The sequence below is a fragment of the Neoarius graeffei genome, chromosome 1, assembly GCF_027579695.1.
Source record: "Neoarius graeffei isolate fNeoGra1 chromosome 1, fNeoGra1.pri, whole genome shotgun sequence".
Classification (NCBI taxonomy): Eukaryota; Metazoa; Chordata; class Actinopteri; order Siluriformes; family Ariidae; genus Neoarius; species Neoarius graeffei.
In genome coordinates, this window is record NC_083569.1 from 95,235,840 (window position 1) to 95,248,855 (window position 13,016).

A 13,016-nucleotide genomic window follows, 5' to 3' on the forward strand; every position below is an offset into this window, starting at 1 on the left:
TAGAGCAGGACTTCTCTGGCTTGAGTGACCTTGAATTCCTCTACCAGACTGCTGAATGGTACAGTAGCTGCAGCTTGGTGTTGTGCCTGTAAAGCACAGTGCTGCTTAAGCCTTGTGGTAGGCCTAGCCATCTGCACAGAAACTCCTGATGTTTCTCTCAAGACCTTCAATGATGGTGGTTGGAACATTTATACATGAGTAGTGGCCAGAGGAGACTGGGCTGGATTCTGTATTGGTAAATCCAGGCTTTAAATGTTCCCGGAAGCCCTGACCTGTCTGCTGTGCTAAGCCAGGCACTGAGGTTGTTGCTGGCTTTTTGCAATGCTGCTGTGTCCTTCAGCTTGCTGGTGAAGATCTTACATAGACTGTTGACTGGCTTCTGTGTGAGTGATGGAATTTTACTATCTCTAAGAAAGAAATAGAAATTGTCTGTAACTCCTTCCTTTCCTTAGGACCAGTGACCTGGACTTTTTGGGCTTGAAGCTCATTTTTGCCCATAACATGAGCCTCTCAAGCCGCTGCAGAAGCTGCCTGCATCCAGGCACTGATGTAGTAGTGACCGTCAGGTCACCCATGAATGCCCTGATTGGAGGTTAACGGATTCCTGACTTGGACAATGAGCTTCTGCATTCTACCTCTGCTGACTTCACAATCATGTTTATCACTAGTACGAACAGGGAGACTAAGCTCGTGCAGCCAGTAATGATACTGTTCTCCAAACCGTGCCATACTGATGTTGCTGTTCCTGAAGACACCCTCGGAAAAAAGTTGTTGGAATAGTTGATTACGAGACTTTGGATCTTTTTGGGAACTTGGTAGATGGACAGGGCTCTTTCAACTAGCTTTTGTGGGATTGAGTCATAGGCATTGGCAAGGTCCAGCCACAGCACTGCCAAGTCACCCCTGCTCCCTTGTGCCTCTCTGATCAGCTTCGTTACCACCCTAGTATTTTCCATACAGCGGGAAACACCTGGAACTCCTCCCTCCTGCACCGAAGTGTCTATGTAAAAATTAGAGGAAATCCATGAGGTGGTTTGCAACTATCTTCAAGATGATCTTGTATTCCACACTAAGGAGTGAGATGATTCTGAATTGCCCAATGTTATTAGCATTCTCCTCTTTGGGAATCCAAACACCCTCTGTGCATCTCCACTGCTGTGGTACTCTCCCCCTTCTCCAGACCACCCTTAAGATCTTCCAGAGGTTCTCCAGAAGTTTGGGGTATTGCTTGAAGACCTTCTATTGAACTCCACTTGGGCCTGGGGATGAAGATACCCTCGTTGACATGATGGTCTCCCTGACCTCCTTCAGTGTAGGTTCCTTGAGGTCAAAGAGGATGCTGGGCAGAGGTGGGCGTGTGAGGGAAGCACAATGACCAAGGTCATGATCCCTTAAGCTGTCACTATAGGTGCATCTAAGGTGGCTGTTGATCTCCTCCTTGGGGCATGACAGGAATCTGCTGTGCTTCTGGTGCAGCAGCTTCCTTGCAAATCCCAATTGGTTTGCAAAGAAGGCACTTTACTTGCGTGCTTTATTCCGGCCCCTCCTTCTATGCCATTCAGCACATCGAAGGGTGGTTAGCTTCCCCCTCACTGCCTCTGAGTTATGCAAGGGTTATTTTCCTCATCCTTACAAGCTATCTTGAACTGGCTCCTCAGTGACTTCAGCTCCTGTCTAAGCTGTGAGTGATCTTGATCTCTCATCTATTTGGTTTTGGTGCTGGAACATTCTTGGTGGTGAATTGTTCCTTGACACCAAACTTCTCTGTGGCACTGCTGACTATGACAGTGCTCAATGTCTGAAGTCTTCGGTCCACATTCCCTTTGGCTGTTGTATCTAGTATGGCTGCTACATCATCATCAAACTGGCACCATCTCACTCCTTGGCTCACGGCTGGCCACAACACTAGCCTGTTCCCAGGGTCTGTTTGGGGTTGGTGTGTTTGGTGCTTGGAGATGCGGTGTACTGTGGGGTGGCTGTGGGCCTAGCTCCTCCTCTGTCTCACCAGCTGCCAGGTCAAAGACTGGCAGTGCTCCTTCCTCAAACAGCCCACATTGGTCTGATGGATCTTTAGAACCTTTGGTTTTTTGCAGACTTTGCTACATCTGCAGGCAACAGTTCAACTCAAGTCAAGTTTATTTGTATAGCGCTTTTAACAATAAACATTGTCGCAAAGCAGCATCATCCTTATATCCATTCCTTGGGTCATTACTGGTGACTCTATCTGTTCAGGGTGCTCATCCTCTCCCCCTCATGGGCACCCCTAAGGGTATATCATTGAAGGGTTCTTTGTAGCATAATTGTGGCTGCTCCTTCATGAAAGCTGTGGTTTGGGGTGCTAACCCTCACCTGTCTTGGTTCCCATCTTTCTGAACTGTCCACTGTCTCTCCAGTTGTCACCACCCTCTTCATGGTTGTTATCCAGCATCTTCCTGGATGTCAGTGGTGACGCCATGCTGAACAGGTTCTATGATACAACTGTGGTGCAGCCTGGACACATCCTCAGTGATATTTTCTGAGGTCATTGGGTGTTTCAGGTCTTGACATCAGATATCCTCACCCAAGCGATCCAGCTAACGGTGATCAGACCCCAACTTGTGTCCAGGTAGCGTACTCTGCCACGTGTCACCCCTCTTCAGCCAGAGCCATTGGGAAGACTTCTCTGCCGCTTCTAAGATATATATTTTTTTTAATTGGTTCAAGTATGGACTGGTTATTAGACAATTGTCCAGCCCTTGGTGTATTCTGTATCATTCCAGCTACTGGGTTGTTGACTTGAGAAAATTAAGATCATTTCCCTTTGAATGCAATTCGACTCATTCTGATGCGACAATTTCACTTTTTATAGGTGTTAACAAAAAGCATGACGAATAAGCCAGTGGCAGGTTCACAAGACGTCGTCAGCTGGAACAGAAGAGGTGAGGGGTTTTTGTTTTTTTCCAGAAAATTACTCGGAAGGTCCTTTACGAAGATAATGAAAATTGTGTGCTTGACCTTTGTTGTTTTATTCATGGTATTTAAGGATGTATTTAAAAGTTTTAGAAGCTGAAGTCATGGCTTTGGGTTAAAAGGCTTTGGTGAGGAGACAGGGCTCCCGAGTGACAGAACAGAAAAGCATTCACCCTACCACACGATTTCTCCCTTGTCAATCACAGTGACACTGTCCAATCGTGGGCATCTTTGAACTCATGTATGTGTAAGAGAGTAGATGGCACTTTCCTCTATGTGTTATGCTACCTTGTGATGCAACATAAGTAGCAGTGTAAAAAGATGCAGTTGGCTTCACATGTTAACCTTCACCCTCCCTGGTTGGTAGCTGTCATATAAGAGGGGAGAATTGGGGAGTAGGTGGGAATTAAGACTGAATTGGAGAGAAAATGTGGGGTGGGGAAGCAGACAAATATTTCAGTGTTTTTAAAGTAATCTTTTTCTTTTTTTCCCCCAGATGTGCAAAGGAAGCCATTCACTGCAGGTACACCGATAAATTTATCTCGGTATGTCCTTTTTGTTTACACAGTTACATAAAGACCCTGTTCACACATGGCATTAATGTGCAACCTGGGTGATCAGGTCACAGGTGATCTGCTCGAAGTACAGGTGTGACCAGCGTCATGTTTGCTGCAAAGATGCATTGTGATTCAACCACTTGGACCACATTCAGAGGTGGTCTGAGCCACACTGAAGGATTGCCTACACAGTTGATGTCCTCTGTGTAAACAGAAGTACATACTCATTCATGCACCAACAGTGTCATGTTATTGTGCGACTTGGTTTGATTTAAGTTTTGATTTCTTCTTTTCATTTCTGACGGACAGGCCACGGGATGCGCACTACTGCCTCCTGCTGGTTAAAAAAAATTGTCTTTGCAAACGGACATGATGTATCTGGTTATTTGCATATAGAGCAGGGAAGTGAGAGCTGATCACAAGTCATCACTTGATGCATGTGGAGACGCATCCTAATGTCAGATGTGAACTGATGTACTTTGTTAAAGGAGATACGCAGAGCCTTTATTTTTAAATAAATGTCTGAGTGGATAGTATCTCTGTCCTTGACTCGTGTATGCTGCATAAATGGGAATAAAAAAAAAATACATTTTTGAGAGTTAAAATCGACCGCAAAGTTGGCATTCGAGCTGCCCCACTGAGCCAGCCATGCCTGAGGGCATGATGTCATTGCAGGGACTAGTTTTAAGGCCGAGGCCTTTTACAGCTACAGACCAAAGTCATATAAATAAAAATTTATGGTGAAAGTAGGAAATACCATTACTGACTTGCTCAACTAAGACTGATTTGACTTCACTGATTGTGGGTTGACTCTCATTAAAACAGGATAGGTGTTATAACTTACACAACATACATGTACGTGCATGCATTTTCACTGATAAAACGTAAAAGGCTAGTTTTTCAGATGACCTGAGACTTTTTCAGAAAAATCAGATGAATTGAGACAATCACATTCTGAAGCAAATGAAATATTATTATACCGGTAACCTGAACACACAATACAAGTTATATGTATTAATCTAAATGCAGGTAAACAACGTGTTGTGTTTTTATCCAAATTAGAGTCGGAGCTTACCTGTCTGTGTTCTCGCTTCTTGAAGGCCGATCTTGTGGCTGATTGTTTTTGAAACAATCTGACTTTCAGTTATTTGTTCAGTTCTCCGTTCATTCACTTCTTCCATGTAAGCGCGAGATGGCAGCAATATCCAGTTTAGAAATCAGGTGGCTGCTCCACTGATTCACTTTTCTTCATACTGTGTGTTCCGCCATTACTGCTCGGCTCAGGCAATTACTAAATCCCGGGACGGAACGGGATGTCACCGGTTTTAGCAACAACCACAGGGAGGTCACTGCCCAAGCGATATGTCCCGTCCCGTTCCGTCCCAAGTTTTAGCAACAGCCCTCAGCTCACTCCGGGAGGACTGGTGTAACTGAACTCACTTTCCTTTTAAAAAATAAATAAATAAAATAAAGACTTCTTGTTTTCTTTTTCTTTAATTGTTGGTACTGCACCCTCTTTCAATACGGGCTTATAGCCAACACTCCTCAACAGATCAGAGGTCTCGTACGAGTCTTCAGTAAAATGTGCAGGTCAGAGGAAAGACCACTTCATAGGTGCCCAATGTGCCCATGAACTTCTTGCAAAACGCATCCAAATCTTTGCAGTTTGAGCATTCTTGAGCCATGAATGCAACGTAAATCCACCTTCTGTCGTGTTGCTGCACCGGCCAGCAACACATCTACGTGGCATGGTGATAAATTAGCTTAAAATGGAGGATCGGAGTTACAGTCAGCTCTGTGTTTTAGTATAGCGGAAATGGTGATGAGACCGATAGCCTTCTTGCTGTGACATTACGGACATCAAGGTCATTCACTCAGACTGCTACCTATATGAATCACTTTAATCATAAAAATTACTAGATTAGATTTATTGTTAACACTTAAAACTATTCCTATGCCATTCTTGAGGTCTCAAGGCATTTATAAATGAAAGTGAGGCCATGGCTCTGTAGGGACAGCGGCCATGCCCGTAGCCATAGCAACCATCCCCCCTTCACAACCAGTTTGGAACACACCTCAACGCCATGTTCTATCTCCGCCCCTTCCTCTGACTCCCTGTAACAGTATTGGATACAGAGGATACCGGATATCAGGTACAGTGATGTCACGATTGCTTTAAATCAGCGAGGGAAACAAATTCCGTTCTCTCTGGCCATGGATGTCCCCTCTGGTGGACTCCACACGTGAAAGAGAGGCCGATGCATTTGGCGCTACAGAAGGACAGAGAACAAAGAACCAGCTATTGATACTAAACTTTTGCCAAAGTTCAATGTGCTTGGCCTTCACAGAGTTGCAGTGATAACTGAACCGGTTAATTACTACCCTACGCAGTGTTTCAAAGAAGAGAGGCGACCGGAATTCCCTCTCATCTTTTCCAGCATCGACGAAATTATAAGCAAGACTCTTTCTAGATCATTGGGTGCCCAACGAGATGCCAAGGATCTCCAGCTGACGAGCTGCGGAAGGAGCAAAACCGCGTCTTTCCAGATCTGCATTCCGCGCTATCTCGGATCAGAAGGCTCAGTTCAGTACCATCTTCCCGAATCATAGAAGGCACACTTCCAATCGCTAACGAGTAAGGCTGGCATCTGGGCAAAGTTGTTAGTTTTTACTTGTAGCTAGTTAACACGAACAGTGTTTTGTTTATTTGAATTAATTTATGATTTAAATGTATGCATTTTGATTCACATGAAAGTCGGTCTTAGACCGTGTGTTGATTTACTTTGTTTAATATCTGTGTTTAGCTCGATTGTGCATGCTCTCTCTCTCTCTCTCTCTCTCTCTCTCTCTCTCTCTCTCTCTCAACTCCTTTCGTCGTACATTTCCCGTACTGGGATTTCAGTAGAGTCTGGGTTTAAGGCCTAGCCAAGGCTAGTTAAACTACAGATTTCTTTGTTCATTTCCGCTGTGCTGACCAGTTTGAGTTTAAGGCCTACCTGGGCTAGTTAAACCACAGATTCCTTTGTCTTAATTTTCACCCGCTGTGCTGACCCTCCCCCTTTCTGGGCATGGTAGCATTCCATCTCTCTCTCTCTCTCTCTCTCTCTCTCTCTCTCTCTCTCTCTCACTCACTCACTCACTCACACACACACACGCGGCCTCCTTATCATAATTTTAACATCCACTCGCCCTTATACTGTAACACTGACTAGTTATTACTTCTGAGCACCATTAGTGCCTTAATTATCATACACTACTGATGCTTATATGTATATATTTTGTATATATTGTATCATTTATACTAAATTATTCCTTGGCTGCTATTGTTGCTATATCTGATCAGTATTAGTTCGCTAATTCCTGTCAGCTATTTCAATAAATGGTATCTTTGGAATAAACTGTGTTACAGTATTCACTGAAGTTCCAACCTCTATCAAGAAAAGAACTCTAATTGCCTTCACCCATTTTGTTAATGAATTTATGAGACTGATTCCTTTTGAAATGAGACTGATTTGATTGATTAATGAATTTGAGACTGATACCTTTTTACATGAGACCGATTTGATTGATTGATTGATTGATTGATTGATTGATTGATTATAATAGTTTAGCTATAAACTGTTAGATACTTGAATTAATGATTAATTAATTTATGAGGCTGGTTAATGAATTTATGAGACTGATTTGATGAGACTGATTTGGTAAGCCCACTGCACCTACAGCTCTGCGTATATGCTTTAACCACTGGAGACCTGATCACCCAACATGTATGTTAATGACAGGTGTGAACAGGGTCATACATATGTTAAAGTATATTATCTTTCATTCGTCAATACAGTAGATGTGTATGTTGTATTTTCTTACTTGATTTAAATGTTGATGATCAACTGAAGTTGTTTGCATCCAGGAATTAGAAGTCATAATTTTATTAATAACAGAAAAAAAAATTCCAAAGTTTTTACTGTCAATATCTGTCTGTCTGTCTGTTAGTTCATTTGTATTTGTTTTACTTTATAAATAAATAACTATAATATCTTTTAGAAATGGCGGCACGGTGGTGTAGTGGTTAGCGCTGTCGCCTCACAGCAAGAAGGTCCTGGGTTCGAGCCCCGGGGCCGGCGAGGGCCTTTCTGTGCGGAGTTTGCATGTTCTCCCCGTGTCCGCGTGGGTTTCCTCCAGGTGCTCCGGTTTCCCCCACAGTCCAAAGACATGCAGGTTAGGTTAACTGGTGACTCTAAATTGACCGTAGGTGTGAATGTGAGTGTGAATAGTTGTCTGTGTCTATGTGTCAGCCCTGTGATGACCTGGCGACTCGTCCAGGGTGTACCCCGCCTTTCGCCCGTAGTCAGCTGGGATAGGCTCCAGCTTGCCTGCGACCCTGTAGAAGGATAAAGCGGCTAGAGATGAATGAATGAATGAATCTTTTAGAAATGCTCTTGCTATGATATAGCTTCAGGTGCTGACATGGCATTAAAAAAAAAAAATCACTCATGCATAGTAAAATTTCCAGTTTGTTTTGTGTAAGAGTGAATAGACTAAATATTCAGTTGAAACAGAAAGGACAGCTCTAAGAATTTAGTACAATTTAATATCGTATTAAAACATGATTATAGATATTCACACTAGCTTGCGACAAAGCTGGTATTGCAACCACAGTATGGCAAGTGTTATTCAAACTGAAATTTTGTCAGTTGTGTGCAGACAAGTTGATTCTGATTATGATGTGATTAAACAGTGCAGTCAAGCCACTGCTCACAGCAGAAACTGTGTATAACCACATGAGCTTGGGAAACTTGTCAAGCAATCTACAAATCCCAGTTAAAATTTTACTGTGCAAAAAGGAAGCCTTATGTTAACTGTGTCCATAAGCACTGTCAATGTCTCTGGACTTGGAGGTATTTTGGGATGGACCATCACACAGTGAAAATGTGTATTGTGTTCAGACGAATCAGTATTCCAGGTCCTTTTTTGTAAGAAATGGACGCCATGTGCTCCGGACCAAAGAAGAAAAAATACCATCCAGATTGTTACCAGCATCAAGTCCAAAAGCCAGGGTCTGTCATGGTACGAGGTTGTCCGTCCCCTTGCCAAAGGTAACTTGCCCTTCTGTGGTGGCAGCATCAATGCAGAAAAGTACACTGAGATTTTGGAGCGACATATGCTGCCTTCAAGACGACGTCTTTTCCAGGGACACCAATGCATATTTCAATAAGACAATGCAAAACCATGTTTCAAAGGCATGACTGTGGAAGAAACGAGTGCTGGACTGGCCTGCCTGCAGTCATAACCTGTCCGCAGTAGACAATGTGTGGTGAATTTTGAAATTAAAAATGGAAAATCAGTGATCCTTCACTGTTGCACACTGTAAGACCTGGTTGCAGGAAGAAAGAGGCAAAATAACACCTGAAATGCTTCATCACTTGGCGTCTTCAGTCCTTAAACATCTTTTAAGTGTTGTGAGGAGGAATTACCTTTATAAAGTGGTAAATGCTTTACCATCCCAACTTCTTTTGAAATTTGTTGCAAAAATCAAAATTGAAAAGTGTTTCTTTAAAAAAATGAAATTCATGAGATGAAATGGAAAATAATGTACTGTTGTATTGTTTGAGTTTAATGCAGGTCAAAGTTTATTTACAAAATATTGTGTTCAGTTTTAATTCAATTTCACCTTACCATCCCAACATTTTCTGATTTGAGGTTGTATATAATGTCACTATTTTACAGTTAATAATGGTATAACTCATTAAGTCATGTATGTGATAGAACCAGATATGTATCCTTGACCAAGGAGACATTTGAGCGTCTGATGTTCTGCTGTCTGGAGTGCTCCAGTGAGTGTCGGATCCGAGGGAAAGGCAGAGGTCAGAATCTCACTTTCAGACAAGAGTGCCTGATCTGCTGTAACTACAGAGTGTGGACCTCTCAGGCAGCCGATCTACCAAACAACAAGGTGTGTATTTCAGGACAAGAAGTCCCTACAGCTAGTTGGACTTAAAACACACAATCGAATAACTTTTCCATGTTTAATGGACGTCATAGTAGTTCTGGTGAACTTCACTTCCATGCTGTTTTTTCCTGACTTTTTGATTTCTGTGAAAGCTTTGTTTGTTGACTCAGGAAATAGTTTCAGTATACAGGTTGGTAATTCCTTGCCTGTCTCTTCTCAGGTGACTGAGTGTTCACCATGTGGTGATGCTCGTGGACCGTCATCTGATGACATACCTGTGACTGTTGACCAGGAACACACAAGTGATGAGTCTCCAAAGCTGACGTGTGAGGACAATGCTCAGGCTGCTGCTGATTCCATCTCGGTGAGAGAGAAACATGATGAGAATGTGAAGGAGGAGGAGCTGAGTCTCCTGATGGAAACACACGAGGACAGTGCTGAGGAAGAGGTTACAATCCTTGCACTGATAAGTGATGAAACCACTAACCCAAATTACCCTGAGTCTTCCGACACGCTGACCGCTGACCACTCCTCTCAAAACACACAAGATGATACAGATGAGTACCTGCCAAACTCCTCAGAGGAAGAACTATGTACTGATGAGGACAGTAGTGAAGAGCTCACTAAGAAAATGAGCAGTAAGTCCTCTAAAAAGAGACTGCGAGAGCATTCAGATGAGTACATGCCGAGCTCCTTAGATGAGGCTTTGGAGAGCTGTGATGAAGGAATATCTGATAAGGGCTTTACCAAGAAACCATTTCAGAACACTATTAAACCAGTAATTTGGTGTATAGACTGTGAAGCTGTAGCTAAAACGTTTTGTACAATTCAGCGGCACAAGAAGAACTATTGCTGTGCAGAGTGCGTCTCTGGCGATGCTGTCGAGAACCTCAGTTTAAAGGACTACTCTGTTCATTTTAGTGACATCCAGAGTTTTCATCTGCATGCCATTGTCGAGCATTGTGGCATGGAAAAGCTTTACGAACACAAGATCTGTCAGGACTGTAACAAAACAATCAGGGTGGAGACGGATCCCAACAAGAAGGGCCATGTGTGCGAGTACAAGATCAAACCGTTTTCCTGTAATGTGTGTCACAAACGCTTCATCACAGAAATCGGACAAAAAGTGCATTACCGTCGCTTGCACAGGGACTACCAACACACCTGCAGGTACTGCATGATGGTGTTTGATACAAAACAGTCCAAGCTAGAGCATGAGCAGAGTCACACAGAAGACATGCTGTGCTACCTATGCCCAGACTGTCCAGAAAAGTTCAAAGACTTTGTTACGCGCAATGAGCATTTAAAGACCCACTCAGGTCAAAAGAGACACATCTGCAGCATATGCAATCGGAAATTTGCCCAACTTCACAGATTTGAGAGACATTTGCGTATCCATTCAGGGGAGAAGCCTTTCAAGTGTGAGGTGTGTAACCGTTCTTTCAACCAGGATGGGCATTTGAAATCCCACATGCGTCTCCACACGGGGGAGAAACCCTTCCTATGTGAGCATTGTGGAGAGTCTTTTAATCACAACATCAGCCTGAGGAACCACCGGCAGAGGCACCATGGCATCACTGACTCTAGCTGTGTGCTAGCAGAGGAGAACAAACCAATCGGGAGACCCATAAGGAACAAAGATCAGCCTAGAAGGCATAGAAGAATGCGCTCTTCTGCTGATGTGGAGCTGGAGAGTTACGAGTCTGACTCTGATGAAGAGCAGCAGAAAAGGGGTCAGAAGAGGAAAGGCAGGAGGAAGAAACAAGACAAAAATAACGTACAAGCAGACAGTTAACTTGGAGCCGAGCTTTGTATACCCAATGATGCTCCAAAGAAAAACATACGTTTACAAATGCATGATCTGTTCATTGAGATGAAATGCAAGAAATCATGTGGTGTCAGACTACATGATTTTGTTGTTGCTTATACACTCAAGCAGAAACCACTAGGATTACTTAAAGCAGTCACTAGCTAAGATTTTGCTTGCACAGCATTTCCCTTGCAGGTCAGTGTTTGTTTTAATATGTGCGGTTATGTATGGTTTACAATCCAATTATAGTTGTTCTACAATCTCACAAAATGTGCCTTACATTCCTACCCTGATATTCTGACTGATAAACAGCATAAAAAGTCAAGGGTTTATTTTCTATTTTAGAAAACAAAGCTGGCTGCAAATACAGAATAATGCTGCTGTATAACAGATGTTGTCTAATCCATAAGAAGTGCACATTCTAATGTAAGTGCAGTGTACTAAGGGTTTGGGAGCAAAAAGTACTATAAAATTGAATCTCTGAAATAAACACTTGTATGGAAAATTGCTGTTTCATCTATCCTCAAATGCACCATTTTTTTTATTTTTATGAGCATTTAACAAGTTTGACGTGTTTAAGATTTACGTATTTGTATAATGTGCAAGTTACTACAATTACATTTATTACTGCTGCTACTACTACCTGCTACTTAGGAGTAAAAAATGCAGATGGACCTGGGAAAATAGAAAAACTGCTATTGCATTGTTTATGCATGTTACAGGAAAGGTTATGTTAATTGGGGATACAATTGACTAAAACAGTTTGTATCTCTCTGGTTTGTTTGTGACTGGAGCTGTGAAGTCCATAAAATATTGAAATGGGAGAGCAGTCTTTCTAACCTAGTCAACAACGGATCAAAAAGATAACCACGGCTACACTGTGGCCAGGGGCGCCGCCAGAAATTTTGGGCCCCATGAAAGATTAGAATTTTGGGGCCCCCAACTTTGCCCACCCTCGTCACAATTGCACTATTGTCATTATTTGACTTTTGATAGCCCATGGACCTTGAGTTTGTGACTTTGTTATTACGTTTTATGTATTAGCCAATGGTTGAAACCAATGGTTTAGAACATGTGAACATTCCACACACGTAACCATGTCAAACACTTGACTGGTGTCCGTTATTAGTGTAACGGGTTTATTTTTTTCCACTTGCCATTGTGTGTAGTGGTGGGGAAATTCTGCGCTGGCCCTTTAAGAGCGCAGGTAGTTATGGGAACGAGGTGCTGGCCTCTTTCAGTTCGGTTTGGAAATAAAGTGCCAATGCCACTGGACGTTTGCAGCCCGTCCTCAGCAGTGTATTTGTGTCTCATTTCTTCAGAATAAAAAGACTGGTGAACAACACAACGCAACATCTGTTACATTAGCAACGCTTTAATCTAGCAAACTGTATATGGCGCTCGCTCATTAAAAACTTCAATCCTAAAGCATTTATGGGTTGTATTGCTGCTTACCTCCTTCTCCAAAGGGGGGGGGTTCAGTGGTTTGGTAGGGCGGAGGTCCCCCTGAGGCTGAATCTGTGCATATTTAGGGCACCCCATTAGTTATGAAACTGGTTATTAACACTAGTTATTAGCACCAGCATAACGTAATATTTCATTTTGTTTATCACACAAGTCAGTTCAGTTATTAAAATGGAAAAAATGTCACTGTACAAACTGTAAAAGTGTTCTCTTGATAGGCTAATCCAACCACGTTCATACTGTTCATTTACCATTCGCTAATATTTTGAACACACACGTGAGCGATAGC

At 42.7% G+C, this 13,016-nt stretch overlaps 1 protein-coding gene across 4 annotated transcripts in view; it reads left to right on the plus strand.

The window, feature by feature from the left end:
* The window catches only part of LOC132872343 (zinc finger protein 3 homolog), a 47,657-nt gene extending 35,904 nt beyond the window's left edge, over positions 1-11,753 (plus strand). For all 4 annotated transcript variants that reach the window (XM_060907299.1, XM_060907137.1, XM_060907216.1 and 1 more), the window contains 4 exons: positions 2,849-2,918; positions 3,446-3,494; positions 9,270-9,456; positions 9,674-11,753. In XM_060907299.1, the coding sequence (XP_060763282.1) occupies positions 2,849-2,918; positions 3,446-3,494; positions 9,270-9,456; positions 9,674-11,248 (1,881 nt within the window). In that variant the 3' untranslated portion in view covers positions 11,249-11,753. The remainder of the gene's footprint in view (positions 1-2,848; positions 2,919-3,445; positions 3,495-9,269; positions 9,457-9,673) is intronic.
* Positions 11,754-13,016: the final 1,263 nt, after the last annotated feature.